Genomic DNA, 15,828 nt, shown 5'->3' with positions numbered 1-15,828 from the left:
CACAGGATTATCAGTTGCTCGGCGGATTGGTTGCTCTCGCCTGGCAAATCTCATCATCCATCCGATACAACTAAAAGGCCTGCACTACAGTAACGATCGCTTACTTCCGATCCTCGTTCAACTTTGTACTTCGAGGGATATTAAGGTCATTTTCTACTTCGAATGCACACTTAACAGTAAGTATTTATATCTTCTATCTTCGTTACGACTATTTTTTCAGTAGCCGATTGTGCACGATCTTCGTTTCAAGTCAGTCTGCGCTATCTACTGCAGTACTTTTCTAATACAAACTTTACACCATGTTCGGATTTAACGCTAATGTCGATAGCCGGTAGTGTTTGTTGTTCTGCAGTCATAAAATAGCTGTAATGTATAACTTACACATCATAGCTTCAGTAATCCTGTATTTTGCCTAAGCGTCTCATTAAAGACCCAGGAATAGGATTTAACGTATATTGCGTCCTGAAATAACTAACAACGTGGTGGTTCTTTTTCACTCGTTAAACTGACATGCAAATCAGTTGTTTAACATGATCTCGCACTGATTGCTTTGTGCGTAAGTGACTTAGAAATGTTAAATGTTGGGCGGACTAATTAAGGAATAAGATGGCTATCGTTGTTTAAATATAGCTCAATGCTGCTCGAGTCAGGACTGTCATTGCGAGATGAAGGTAAAAAAGAGTGAATGGCAGTGAACGAGGGTCGTATGCTCGTAACTCTCAAAATACATTACAGCCTACTTTTATTTTCAGTTTCCAAATGCCACTCCTACAACTCTGTAGGTCATTGTATGGAAATTTGTTTGTAATGTACCGCAGTAATAAATGTGCTATTATTGTGGACGTCTGTTATTAATACCAAAATTATTGTTATTATAATTTTTATTAGCACTGTCTATGAAAAAAGTTAAAAATATTCTTATTTGCATATGAAATGCCGGCTGAGCCAATAAAAGCAGGAATAGCGTACGGTGGGAGATGTGAGTCAGTCAGGAAAGTGGCTCATGGTCTAGTGGGGTTTTGCTCAAAACATCACTTTCCAATTACGAGAAAATTTATGATCACGAGGAAACCCAAACACAATTTACTCAAGGCAGTATTATTCACAGACTCAAAAGAGCATGATCCAAACGGACATTTTTGGTTATTTTGCTAGGAATATTAGCTGCTATGTCTTAAAACCTCTCTTTGGCAGGTCTACCACAGGCCCATGACACAGCAGGAACAGCATGAGTTTCGAGAGAGCCTTGAGGAAGCCCTGGCCTGGATGCAGGCAATCCAGGAGAGGCTCAGGCTCAGTGACAACACTCAAGGGCCTAGGGAAGAACTGGAAGCCAGGCTGAGGGAGACAGAGGTGAGTCACAAACTTACAGCAACTAGATTGGATGTACTGATATAGTCTAAACCTGATATCTTGCATTCTGCTACTTTGAGGACTGGATAAAAAAAGGAACCCCTGTGTTCATACTCTAAAAATAAAAATGTGAAGCATTCTCTGAGGAAAATTTAAATCTGTATACAATACATAACACCAGTAAGGTTAAGCGTCTGAAAACATTTAAAGGGCTCATATCCTACAGTTTTCTTTTTTTCTATATTTTTCCTTGATGTGCACTTAAAACGTTTGTGTGGCTTTAATTTCCAAAACCAGTCATAATTAATTTTTACACAACCGTTTTCCAACCTCTCTTTATCCCTTAAGATTAAAAATGCTGTTTCTGATACTGTGCCTTTAAGACAAATTTAAGGTACATGAATGCTGTTCTTATTGGCATCCCTGTATTGTGCCTCATTCAAAATTGCAATATAAGTGGGTGGGACTGAACTGTTGTAGGCTTAATAGGTGGAGATATGTAAATGAGCTTGTTCTCTTTGTATCAAAGAACAGTGATTTCAAAGTGGGCTGTTCTACTGCTTAGAATATGGACAGTTTATGGAATATGGACAGAATATATAGAATATAGATACAGATAATATAGAATATGGACAGCTCCGTATATGGACAGTTTGGACAGTGAATGGTGTGCTGTGAAACAATACTTCAGTAAAGTGAGGGAAATTCAATATTTCAATAAAACGAGGGAAATTCAGTTTTCTTTGATAGGGGCCCTTTAATGTGCTAGTATCATTTCTTCACTATCCGCCTGTGCCTTAATTCTGCGCATCCCGTCCCGAAATACAACATGGGCGGACTTGAGAGATGGGCAGAATTAGAAGCGTGAGAAAGAATGCTGTTTGTTGTGAGTAATACTGACAGAGAATACTGTTTGTTGTGAGTAATACTGAGAGAGAATACTGTTTGTTGTGAGTAATACTGAGAGAGAATACTGTTTGTTGTGAGTAATAGTGAGAGGAATAATTTTTGTTGTGAAGGAAATCCGGGACTCGGAGCAGGAGGGTCGGCTGAAGATGGATGCGGTGCTGGTGGCTGCTGATGCCCTCTTGAAGAATGGAGATGATGAGATGAAGAACCAGACTCACTCCAAACTTAAAGACCTGAAAGCTCTGTGGGAGGAGACATCCACCTATATTGTCCATTGCCACAGGTGGGAATATCTGGGATTAGCTTTCTCTCATGTGCAGACAGAGGTCTTGCTTGGTTTATGGCAAATTATAGAGCACAGTGGAAAGCAGTGCATTTTGAATACATTTTCAAAGGCACATGTCTGGAATAAAGGATTAACGAAAAACGATGTTTCAGATCAGCATGCCTCTAAATTAAGCTTCTGATTTTTGAAGCTAAGAATTCAAAAAGTGTGAACATGCTATCTTTGCTTTATTACCTGCAATTGTGTATTACTAACTACAGTTTGTGTAAATACTGTGTAACTGTAACGTTTTGCATTGCACTTTATAAGTGTGTTTGTGAGTTATATGTCATATAAATGCAATCACAGTCTACACATAAGTTTAATATCTAAACAAAATATAATTTATTTTCCTTGACTCTAATCTTGACATTTCTCACAGGCTTTGTTGTGTAGCTTTTGATACTTATTACAGTGTCTTTATGCTTTTGGGGATTTCACTCCTTGAGCGTTGGCCTAATGTAAACTAAACAGTCAACTCAACAGGGTTGACAGGGTCACTTCTAATCCTGTTGAGCTCTCAAGTTATGTGGTCATGCAGGTAACATCAGAATATTTTGGCAGCTAGTTTGGCTATGGATTTCAGATATCAGAGTAGTGTGGTTAAAAGTAATGTAAAAGGTATGAGGCCATGTACATAAATACCTTGGTGAGGACTGTAATTACACAGTATTTATCTCAAAAGGGTAGCTGGCTTTACTGTAAGAAACTGGCTCTATCTAATTTACTTTCAGACAGGGGAGGTGACTGGACATGTAAAAATTTGCAGTAGTGCTAAAGTGCACTGTTTTAATCAGCCTCAGATAGAAAAATAATTTGGGACTGGCATTGAAACATTTGGGGCTTAAGCCCTGTAGGCTCATACCTAAGGATGCCCCTGCTTTAAGACATAATGGTTATCACATAGGTGTTAAAAACATGCAGGACAGAGAGGTGATGAGGTGTATAGCTATTGTAGTTGGTGCCACATGTAAGATATTGATGTAAGATACTGATATTAAAATATATAATATACAGTTTGACAAATTTATAAACACTGATACATGTTTTTATATAACTTTAACAAATTTTTCATTATGTAAAATACTATTTAATATGGCTAAACTTTGCAATCGATTTCAGATAGATGGGTCACTAAAATGCAGTAATAAACAGCTGAATTGAGGTTCAGTGTGACTTTCGAATTTTATCATGAAATGCTAACACTGAAGTCCATTTTGTCCAATTAGGCATTATAGATGCACCAATTGCAATATTCTTGGCTGATTTGGATTTCCGATTTTTTACCACGACTGGCCAATTCTAATTTTAGCAAATATTCTTTTTTTTTTCTTTCTAAGAGTTATAAATGACAGCATACAGAAACATTTTTGTTCAACTTTTCTTTTTTAATGGAAACGTCTTACAATTCAACATAGAAATGTGCACTAGGTTACAAAACCTTTCTTTTCACAAACGTCCAAATAAAATAAAGAGCAATATTTTAAGTTTTTCAAAAGAAAACAAGTGCACCAGGTATTACAAACAAAAAGTCACCTTTATGTTGTCAACATATAGTCCTAGTGCAGTCAACTGTGCTGTTCATGTGTGGCTGTGTTTGTGCCACTGTTGCCCTCATTTGGTGTGCAAGTATAAATGTGACCGGCAAAGAATCGGTTATATGAGACTGATCGGCCGGTCAGCAGTTATGGCCGATCGCGCTGAAAAACATCCGGTCACCAGCCGATCGATCGGTGCATCTCTATTAGAAATGCTGGTCTTCACTTTGACTGGTGCCTGTGTCCTAGCCGTATAGAGTGGGTGTGGCTGCACTGGTCTGAGTACCTGAAGGCACACGAGGAGTTTGCTACGTGGCTGTTAAAACAGCAGGCGGTGTTGGGGCCACAGCCTGAGCTGCAGCTGGGCCTCCGGGAGAAGTTGTGGCAGGTGGACCACCACCATGTGCTGTGCAGCGATGTCAAGGCCCAGGCCGTGCTCCTGGACAGGCTCCTGGATGAGGCTGCGGTGCTTTACAACCGCACCGAGGACCCGACGCTGGACGAGCGTGCTATGGAAAGGCTGCATGGGGCCTACAACAGTGTCTGCGCCAGAGCCGAGGTAGCTTCATAATCATCATCATAATAGAATTTTGACAATTGAAAGTGCATTTCAAGATATCCGTGCTTGGTGACACATAAACAATCTGGAGAATATCAGCAGTTAAACATGCCAGAATTCACTAACTGGAGGTCTGGTGTTCACCATGAACGTGGTTCACTGTGTCTCTTATCTATTTTTTAAGATTTAAAAAAATCTTTGGTATGATAGAAAAAGCAGAAGGCCATTTCACCCAGCTGGACTTTTTCATTCACGGAATTGTGTTAGGACATGTTTTTTATACCAGTGTTATCCGAGAAGGGAGAAGTGGAATGACATTAGAGTACTTACAGTGTAATTTTAACACTGTAGCCATAGTTATGTTTAAAATGTTTAAAATCTCTTTCTGATTTGAATATTGACCTCTCAAACTAAAGGAAAAGGTTAAATCTTGATTTACTCAAATCTCACGGTAAGGTCTGTTTTTTTCCGTTAAGATTTTAGGATGAGTTTGGTTTCTTTGCAGGAAAGGATGGCTCTGGTTCAGAAAGTTGCAGATGAACACCAGAAATACCAAAACTGCGTTCATGAATTCCAAATCTGGCTGGTGTCAAAGAAAGAAGAACTCAGCCACTTCAAAGAGACAGAGGGCACTTCTGAGAATAGACTCCAAGCCCTTCGGGTACATTAACCCACTTAGTGGGGGGGGGGGGGGGGGATGCAGTTGCCTTAAGGTATTTTTATGGACAAGACAAAGTGATTGAGTCTGGAGCTACCTTATTTAACGCAGTCAGTTTCTCCCTAGTAAAAGTACATAATATAGTTCATAATTCAGTTCACAATATAGTCCATCATTGTTTCCTGGTTCATTATGTCAACTTTTGATCTCTGCTCCTTTAACTGCTTGTGTTCATTTATCACATAACTTGCATTGGTGAAAAGTGAAGTAGGCTGTAAGAACTAAAACCACTTCCTGCCACCAGGAGCTGGAAGCCAGCATTGCCCAGGAGGAGGAAGCGTTGCTGGCCGTCGAAGGCCAGGCCGAAGCCGTGAAGGTGAACACATCGCCGGCGGGAGCGGACCACGTCGCCGTGGAGGCGGAGCAGCTGCGGATTGAGTGGCAGAGGCTGCGTCTGGCACTGGCGGAGGTCGACATGGAGCTCGAGGGTGTGCTGGACGAACAGAGCCGGTACACGGACCTCCGAGAGGAGCTGGAGGCAGGTATCGGCGAGCTCCGGACCCTGGTGCGGAGGATGAGTCAGGAGCTGGAGGGGAAGGAGGTGGAAAGGAGCGAGGACCACATGGTGGCCCAGTGGAGGAAATACACGGTGAGTGCTCCTCTCCTCTGGCTTTCACCCCACCCACTAGAATGAGAATTCCATGTATTCCTGTACACATAATCTTACAGTAAAACAGATGCTGACAGCCTCCACACTGTGGAGGAAGCACTGTTGGTATATAGAGGGAGTTTCCTCCAAATTTAACATGGTAGTACACCTTAGAAGATAATGACTGAGCGAAGGTGTAATTAAAGTGTAATTAATTTGTAATTAATATGTGAATGTTGTTATTTTTTGTGAAAAAGTGCTGCTTTTTAGTGTTCTGACTTTTTTAAGTTTAGCACAATTCTCCAACAGTAAATATATGTCTAATATAAATGTTTAGTTTTTCACTCAAATGCATTTCCTCTGTACTGTATATTTCAGTGGTTTTCCTGATTCAGAGTCATTTTTGAACAGTCAGATAATTACTAACTCATTCATTTAATTATATTCACTGAATTGTACCGCTATAGTATTAAATGCTGCCATCGCTAAGTCGCTAAAATTAGGAAACCCTGAAGTAGACACAGCTGGTTGCATTTCAAATGAATTTTAAACAGTGAGGTAGTTCTGACGAGGGTGATATCCTTTTTAGATTGATGAAAACGCTCCCTCTTTGCCTTCTGAAGCGGAGCCAGTCATCCGTGCCGGCGTGGAAATTATGGAACCTTTGCTCATTGTGGCCTGTGGCCTCGATTGGTTTCTGCTCCTTTTGCAGAGCGTACGGAACACGCTGTTGGCAGAGGAGCCCAGGGTGGAGCAGCTCAGAGCTCAGCTCAAGGAATTATTCAGGTTCCCCCAGCACTGCAGAGAGCTTTCTGACCATGTGCTGGTTGCGGTTAAGGAGTACCAGAGGTGAGCGACCCAGCAGAACGTTACAATGATTACATATGTAAAGAGGTTCGAGTGTTCACTTTCATGTTAACATTTCTCATGGCAAATTATTTATTTTCTGTTGATGTTTGTGTTTTAGCTTCGTTTTAACCTTGCAATACATGGTTTAACCTTTTTTTTTTCGCTTGTATTGAAAATATTTTATATTGTTCCTTTTTTTTAAGTGATGAAAAAATTCTAAAAATAAATTTGAATTCAGCAGGATTTTTTTGTCTAAATTAAAGCACCAGCTTTTAACAGCTAAAATGTTCAACCCATAATTTTTAATTTTTAACAGTCAACCAATACAAGTCCTGATGTTTCTTTTAAACAAATAAAATTTGGGCACTGCTTTGATAAAACAGCTCCATTTAATTTCTAATCTCACTGCCAATCTTCTTACAGCAGCCAATGAATTGTTTTCAGTTTGCCTGGAATAAGCTTACATGGCAACAGATTTAACAAGTTCTCATTTTCCTCCTCATTTTTTCCCCACAAATATTGGACAGGGCTGGACATGAACTGGTTTTGCCTTCTAATGTTTACCAAGTTGCGTACAACACTCAGGTCTCGTGATCTAGGGCACAATTAATACATATAGTCATATTATTTTTTGTTATGAACATCCATCTGTGCAGTATAAAAGACAGATTAAGGTATGTGGTGTTTACATACTTATGCATTCATATATTTAGAGGAATGAAATAGTGTAACAACATATCCTTAGTAATATATAGGAAAATAGTGTGAAAGTGGACATGTGCTTTACTTGTGCTGGACAGTGTTTTGTGTTTTTTTGTGTGTGTGTGTGTGTGTGTGTGGTACAGTCTGAAAGGCAGGTTGTCCAGGCTGTCCTCGGAAAGTGAGACTGCGCTGAGACAGGCTCTGCAGGACCCGCTCCATGGCTTCAGCCAGTGGAGTCACATGGTGTCACAGGTGCTGGAGACCTCGGCGGACGTGACGGAGTTCTCCCACATCGCTCTGCTTGTGCAGAACATTGAGGTGAGACCCCCTTTGCCAAGGTATTAGGCATTGCCTCATTCACATAAGTGCTTTGGTGTTCAACGAAAACCCTATCTATTTACCTATTTTAAGGCGTGAACTTGATTTTAGATTTTTATGTTTGCCACTGATAGCTGTTTTGGTGACACTACACAGACTGGAGTCGTGTTTTGGCTTTGTCAGAACCTCTTCACTCAGGACTTTAGCATGATGTTAAAAATCCTCAACGACTTCATTCATTTTTATTCAGTCATGTGTGAATCGTCTGTTTTTTGTTCAGGATCTTGCCTTCTTCTCTCCCACCGCAGAAGCTCCTGAAGCACAGCGTGCAGCTCCAAGAGCGGCTGAGCCTGCTCCAGGTGAAGGCCGACCTGCTGGGCGCCGTCTTTGGCCAGGAAAAAGCTGAGAGCTTGCTGGAGGAGCTGGGTGCTGACGTGAGGAAGAGGGAGACACTGCACAGCCAACTCCTGCAGAGGAAGAGTGAGCTCCAGGTACCCACCAACGTTTACTTCGGTATAGGAAGGGTGAACTGCAGGTACCCGCCCACTTCTGTAGTGGAAGGGTCAGCTGCAGGTACCCGCCCACCTTTATTGTTTCTTCTTGGGCTGCAGGAAGGCCTTAACCACGACATAATGTCCATATTTCTTAAACACACTGGTCTTTTAAGAAAACCCATGTTGTTGCCCTCTGCCACCTTCTCCCAATTTAATAACTTCACTTAAAAAAGGGTTTTTTGGAATGCTAGAAGAAATTTTGTCTTTCCACCTGCTAAGGGGTTGATATCAAGAACAAAGGACTTTGGCGATGCCTATGACTCTATTTACAAGAAGCTGGCTATCATCAGGGAGAGATTCCAGGCAGCAGAAGGACTCCAACCCGATATTCTGGCCAAGAAGAGTCAGGGTGACCAGCTAAAGGTGTGTGCTGGAAGATGTCTAACTGAAAGACAATATCCATGAATGCGGTGACTTTGATGGGTCTTTAGATTGTATCCGCATTGCAGTGTCTGTACTGCAGCCTGATCAGGTCCAAGCCAATGCCCACAGACATCAATGTGTTCCAAATAGCCTACAACATACTGCATACTGCATACGGGTCACCGTAGTAGTAAGCAAGTAGTATGTAGTAGGCTTTTTTGAACACAGCATTGCCTTAAGTGCTTCACCTGCACATTTGAGCAGCGCACACAGAGTCACATGTCATTAACGATGCTGATGAGAGCCACGTTAGGCCAGCTCTCAGATGTTGGGCTGCGTGATCCCAGCTCCGCTGCATGCTAATGAAGAGGTGGATGTTGCCATGGGTTTTAGCACTGCCTGGTCTGTCTCTGCGCAGGTCATTAAGAGGGACCTGGAGGAGTGCGAGGCTCACATCACAGCCCTGGAGACGCTGGTGTCCTCCAGCCCGACCAACAGGACCAAGTTCGAGCATCTCTATGCAGACTGGAAACTGCTTTATAAAGCCGTACGGGTAAGGTTGTTCACCCAAAGACCTGATTAAGTAAAGTTCTGGTCTTTTTAATGAGTATGGATGTGGAAACTTTCATGGGGTAAATTTATATCCTCTAACTAGCCTCTTCAAAATGCCTGGTTTTAAGTAATTCTGACTCAGTCCTCGACATCTGAGGAAGATGTGAAGATGTGCCTCCCTGGTTTCCATATCCTCCTGCTGTGCTTTGATTCTGATGATGATGATGATGATGATGACGAAGATCTTGATCAAGCTGTGCTTATTTTAGTTGTAATGCACTGTTTTGGCCTGAGGAGCTATTTATTTATTGAACAAAGTTATCCTGATCTTTACCAGCCTGCGAATTTGAAGCGGCATTGTTTATGGTTGTTTGTGTGTGCATGTGTACTTTGTGTTGGGGTGTTGGTGTGCATATGCGTGTGTGTGTGTGTGTGTGTATGTTCAGGTGAGGGTGAATGAGAGTGAGGAGAGTATTTCAGAACATGAGAGTTTCCATGACAGTCTGCTCAACGTGGAGAAATGGCTGATGATTATGAGGCAGAAGCTGGAGTCCTTTCGCAGACCAAGTGGAGACTGGAGCGTGGAGAACCGGCAGCACGAAGCAGAGGTGTCTCACACGTGAACACACACACTCAGCCACATGTACACTGTAGCCACATGTACACACTGTAGGAAAAATGGATGTCTGTCTCTCTGAAAAATGGTGAATCTTTATTACAATAAAAGCCATAGCGAAGTACGAATGTACTACCATTTCAACGGAGCTGGACTGAACACCAAGTAATAATAATAAAAAACATTTTCCACCCGACTAAGCCTCTCCTGTTAAGGATGTGGCATCAAATGTGCATGGTTAGTGTTATTACAGTCACAGTTCTATCTATGAGGGCTCAATGTAAATGGAATTCTGTCACCTTCAAGGCCGATTCCCTTCGTCTGCCCTTTCAGGACTAGTTGAAACTTGTTTGTTCAGAATTAACCAACTAGTTTATGTTGCGGTTAACTCCGGAAAATGTACACTTTGGATGTTTCATTAGGGACTCATTATCATATGAAACCCTCAGCAATATGTGCAACCTAGTCAACATATGCAGCATAGATAGTATAATATGAAACATAGTAAACATATGGTTGTGTTCTCGTAAAAGGAAAAGTTTCCCTCCTCACGAACAGATTAGCCTACAACAATGATAAAAATGTTACATTTTATATTGCAACTTGCAATTTGCATAAAGCTGAATTCATAAAATATCCATTGCTGCAGAGGTGTCTGAAGGCTGTTTGGTATCTATTGCTTTTTTCCATGCAATTTGAGCTCTACCAGCCCCCACAAATGAGACACTGTTAATATCTCAGGGAGAGGATCTGCTCCAAGCCACTACAGCTAACTGTATATTTACTGACCTGATTTGTGAACCACATTATATTTTGTTACTTCCTTTGTAAAACACAGGTACACTTTTCTTGGCCATGAGTGAAACACTTGATGTTCATTTACATTGGACAACATTTTTACTTTTTTGTCCCACAAACTAGAATAGGTGGACCTTATAGTAATGAATAGTAGAATCTTCCACAGCAAGTGACACGGCAAAAAAATTTAACAACAATGATATATTACTTACTCATAAATAACACTGTTACTACACTTAAAATATGTACAAATCTACTGAAATGTAGTATATTCGGCCCTTAGGAACATTCCTCCTCAGTGTCCAGCAGTAGGCTGCCGATACAGAGGATTCACTTCCCTTTGTTGCGTTTCCATTCTATAATGGAATATATAATAGTATATAATGTATATAATAGTATATCATGTATATAATAGTATATCATGTATATAATAGTATATAATGTATATAATAGTATATAATGATATGCAAGTACACTAGAACAAAGAAACAAAGAAAACTATGGGTGATAGAGAACTTCTGAAAACATATTTGGGTTTGGCATGCAAAAATACACAGGACACAGGTCTTTTTTGCCTGGGGCAAAATCTTTGTTAACCAGTGTTATTGTGCCACTGTCCTCTGTCTAACACTGTTCTCCCTTAAGTTATAAATGTTGTGCACCAGTTTTAGTGCAAGTGTAACAACTACCTACTGAAGGCCCTGCTGACCCTAATCCTTGTCCCAGGAATGTTTTGCCTGTTTAGTCCCACACAAAACACAATATATATGTTTGGTAAATAGCGCTTTATCTTGTTGAGGCCACTTAGCTGGTACTAACAACATAGGTTATCATTGTAAAGACATTTACACACACGCGTGTGCGCACACACATACACACACAGACACACGCACACACACATATGCCCACACGCAATTCTTGTCAGTCTCTGTCAGGTACGTTTTTAATTTATATTTTATCAGCAAGATATAATTCAGAAGCTAGCTAACTAGTTGAATTGCTTAGAGATATCCAGTCTAGGCCTACAGCTAGCTAACTCGCTCCTTGTAGCATCTCTACCAATGAATTGTAAATAAATGTTCTGGTCAATCTATAAATCAGTTTAGTTTGAGAACTGAAATAACATCTGATGTTGGCTCAAACATACATGGCAGTTCCCCTCTCACAGTTAGCTAGCGATTGATTTTGACCTATTGATTCTGTGTGAGTCACCATGGTACCTCGCCACAATCCCGCCAGTCAGAACATAGCTCATCAATTATTAAAAAAAAAGGGATGTAAAAAAAGAAACAAGCTTGTATTTCCTTCCAGGGCCAAATCATGTGTAAAACCGCATCTGGGCTTTTTTTTTTGCCCTAACTAAAGCCACATACCTTCTAGACAGACATCAGAGAACAATTTAAAATGCTTAATAAATGTATTATATGACACCTTTAAATAATTGAAAGAGAATTGAATCAGTCTGTACCAAATAATTGCAGATAAGCTGTAAGGTTTTGTGATGTACAATTAGCTCTGACCTAACTAGCTTGTTTATTTCAGCAGGATTAGCTCTGGTTAATACACACATCAGATGTTTCATTAGGGCTCATTATTATTTAAAAGCCTTTGCTCTTGCACTATTAAATATCCTTAAAATATAGCACATACCAGATAAAAGGAACAATAAAAAACAAGTCTTAGTGTCATTGCTATTCAAATGTGAGTTAATTAAGGAATAGAAAACAATTAAAAATTAAAAATTAGAAACCCAAGTTGTACAAATGCTGACTTGTGCTGGATTTACATTCATTTGCACATGGCTCTTCAACCTATAGAACGATGTGGTTCAACATACATACATATTTCACTTTTATCTTATATTTCTTTTAGTATCTTGAGAGGTAGTGTCTTCTTGAAGAGAGTGAGCTGGATCATATGTGAAGCTGTAATGATTTGGCCCAGGATATTTTACATGTTATCCTGTGTGTAATTACAATTTTAAGTCTGCCTAGCCATTTCTCTGGAATGCCACCATGCTGTGTTCACCATGAATGCTGTTTCCCACTGGAAACTGCAGAGAGCGCTTGGCGAGTTCCCAGAGAAGGAGCTGCAGCTGCACCGTACGGAAGGCCAGGGTCAGGTCGTGCTGGCCAAGACCTCTGAGGAGGGCAAAGTTCACATTCTGCGTGACCTCAAGCGCCTCCGTGAATCCTGGGTGGCCCTCCATGAGCTCAGCCTCAACTTGTTCAGGTGAGCTACTAGGACAGGAAGTGACATCAGCATATCAGCTGCCTGGCTCCATGTTTTGGGAGCGAGGGTAATCATACGATAGACCTACACAGAAGGCAGTAATAAGGTTATTAAAGCCACACTTTTATAATTCTTACTTTCATTTTCAGGCTTTTGAATGGCAATGGGATGACAGGGGAGACCGGTTCATCATTCCACACACCTGAGGCCTTAGATCAGGTAGATCATTCCCAGGGGTTTGATCAGAGAGGAGCGCAGGTGGTGGGACGGAGTGTGCTGAGAGGCAGTGGTCCCATAAGCGGAGACGAGGCAGTTGACCAGCCAGGTCAAGAGCTTGACCTTTGGGCCTTGGGTTCAAGCCGAGGACTGGTGGGGATGTTTGCCCTCGGTGGCACGACTGAAGTGGATGACTGGAAGATCCATCCAGGAGGAACCGAAAATATCCCAGAGCTGACAGGGAGAACCGACGATGAAGCGGACTCGTTTGCACTTAGCCGAGGTTATGGGGAGGTGGGCGGGGAGTTTGAGGAAGGCGGAGACTTCTCTGGAGCGGGGGTGGGGAGAAAAGGCCGACCAAGGGGTGGAGAGTGGACCGGAGGTGGGGTAAGAGAGCACCTGACCGGGATAGAGGATGTGGATTTTCAGGGAGGACGCGGCTTAGCGAGTACTGGCCACTATGGCAGTGCTAAGCAGAGTGGCGCTAAGTCTCCTCACATGCCTGGGCTCAGGGAGCACATCGTTGCCTGTGATCCTGAGCTCAGACATAGGCAACCATCTCCATACAAGACAGCTTCAATCAATGCCGCTCATGGCCCAGAGCATGTCACCCAGGTGAGAATAAATTTATTCCATCGTACACTCTGACTTCGTTCTTATCACAAAACTGTTCCACCAGCATGCTAACAGCGCTAAGCAAAATCGTTTCTGTATTCCAGAGGGGTTCTCAGGCGAGAGAGCAGCATACCGATTGGGAAGCTCGCCGGAGAGAATTTGAGGCCTGGCTCTGTAAGGAGAACAGCAAACTTGCAGGGGTTGTAAACAACCAAAGAAATTTGAGCACCAAAGAACTGAAGATAAGGCAGGATGCACTGAAGGTTGGGGTTGTTTGTCATGATGCTGCTCTTTCTTCTCAACCCTTTTGATTAAATTTTCATGTTTGCTCAGAAAATTTCAAAACGTTTTGATGATAAGTCAAACGTTGCATATATGCCGTATGCGAGCTTCTTTGCATTAGAGTGTGAAGTACCTCAGCCGGGGGTCATGAACCTGGCTCTGAGACCTGCTGGCTAGGTCATTGGCTGTTAGGCCTGTTACCTTTGTCTCCCATAAACACAAGCCTCATAAACACCAGGCACTCTGCCAGTTGACCAAATATAGTTTCTGGCAGTGGAATCAGACTCTTAGCTCGTGGTTTTGGTCTTGGTTTATGTGTAGTGTGTAAAGCTTTCCAAATGGGAGTATGGGAAAGGAGTATTTAAAAGTATTGTTTTAGACATTCCATTAAAGTAATCCTTATCTGATAAGATGTTAAGATGAAAGTCAGTATGCATGAATGGTCATCTTTTTTTGCTTTCCAAGTACTTTACACTTTCTTCTTTCATTCATTAGATAAAATAAATAAAAACAGCTATGAATTTCTGTCTCTCCCTATCTCTCTCTCTCTCTCTCTCTCTCTCTCTCTCTGTGTATCTCTGTCTCACTGTGTGTGTGTCCATTTCACTGCAGAGTTTGCGCGCTGGCTTGACACAAGGACAGGCTCGGTTCCAGGAGCTGATGAACTCCTGGCAGTCAGAGGCTGCAGCAGAGGATGTGAGTCTGGAGGAGCTACGCTACAGATGGATGCTCTATAAATCCAAACTGAAGGATGCAGGAAATCTCAAAGCTAACAGGCACAAGGTACTGCAAAGAGTGACCAGTAGGGGGTGCTAAAATACATGGTGGTGTGATTTATTTTTTATTTTTTTTGATTGGCGTCTACTTCCTGTGTATCTTTTTGTTAGAAATAAAATTTTAACGCTAAATTTTTGAAGTGCAAAAAATACAGTTTTTCAGGGAGAAAATGCAGTGCATGTGTTGCTAGTGCAGTAAATCTGTCCATTATATGTATATTGAAATGTTGTCAGTTCCAACCACAGGGAGGCACACTTGTAGCACTACTTAACTGAGTATACCGCTTCCTTCCAGGATGAAGGTGTCCAGGAGCACATTCGATCCAGAAAGGTAATTTGATAACTGTATGCTTTTGAAGGAAACAATGCTTGTATATTTTATGTCATAAAAACTTTCAAAAGGTACATGGGTACCTTGAAGTGCCAAACTCTTATAGCTGCTATATGAGCAGATATGGATAAATAACAAATGTGTGGTCATGAAGCTCCTGTCAAGATGAACTGTAGATTTGGACATGTGGTGTTTAGGTGTATTTTTAGAAGGATGAGGAGGAGTGAGGATAACGACAGGTGGTAGAAGGGAGGGAAGACTGTTGCTCCCAACTCACACACTTTCATGTGCCATTATTTGATAAAAAGTACGCTCATGCATCATGAATATGAGTTACATTGCAATTTTATTCCTCTACCACTCAGTCAGCTGGATATAGTTTGTACTTTATGCACATTTAACTAGGCTTTGCGGTTTCTAAAAACATTGGTCTTCAAAAACAGGCTTTTAACCATTAGAAAAAAATTTTTTGCATGTGTTTTGGTTCTGCACGCTGTCATGTAGGTCAGCTGATCCAGAGAGGGTTCTTGCTCTCAGTAGGCTGAGAGAGGCAGCCGTGCCCTTGTTTGACCAACTAAATAAGCTCAAACAGAAGAGCTCTCCCAACCAAAACAACCTCATTTAGTGGGAAGT

General features: G+C 41.5%; 1 protein-coding gene across 1 annotated transcript in view; it reads left to right on the top strand.

Annotated features, from left to right (window-relative positions):
* The first annotated feature begins 70 nt into the window (after positions 1-70).
* syne3 (spectrin repeat containing, nuclear envelope family member 3) overlaps positions 71-15,828 on the top strand; it is a 20,042-nt gene continuing 4,284 nt past the window's right edge. The window contains exons 1-17 of the mRNA XM_035532912.1: positions 71-176; positions 1,195-1,353; positions 2,373-2,545; positions 4,375-4,684; positions 5,190-5,345; positions 5,647-5,991; positions 6,704-6,840; positions 7,686-7,860; positions 8,169-8,351; positions 8,634-8,777; positions 9,196-9,330; positions 9,776-9,937; positions 12,803-12,975; positions 13,125-13,806; positions 13,911-14,069; positions 14,701-14,871; positions 15,160-15,195. Of these exons, the coding sequence (XP_035388805.1) occupies positions 1,210-1,353; positions 2,373-2,545; positions 4,375-4,684; positions 5,190-5,345; positions 5,647-5,991; positions 6,704-6,840; positions 7,686-7,860; positions 8,169-8,351; positions 8,634-8,777; positions 9,196-9,330; positions 9,776-9,937; positions 12,803-12,975; positions 13,125-13,806; positions 13,911-14,069; positions 14,701-14,871; positions 15,160-15,195 (3,285 nt within the window). The 5' untranslated portion in view covers positions 71-176; positions 1,195-1,209. The remainder of the gene's footprint in view (positions 177-1,194; positions 1,354-2,372; positions 2,546-4,374; positions 4,685-5,189; positions 5,346-5,646; positions 5,992-6,703; positions 6,841-7,685; positions 7,861-8,168; positions 8,352-8,633; positions 8,778-9,195; positions 9,331-9,775; positions 9,938-12,802; positions 12,976-13,124; positions 13,807-13,910; positions 14,070-14,700; positions 14,872-15,159; positions 15,196-15,828) is intronic.

This window comes from Electrophorus electricus, chromosome 13 (assembly GCF_013358815.1).
Source record: "Electrophorus electricus isolate fEleEle1 chromosome 13, fEleEle1.pri, whole genome shotgun sequence".
Lineage (NCBI taxonomy): Eukaryota > Metazoa > Chordata > Actinopteri > Gymnotiformes > Gymnotidae > Electrophorus > Electrophorus electricus.
This window is presented reverse-complemented; position numbering and strand designations above follow the sequence as displayed.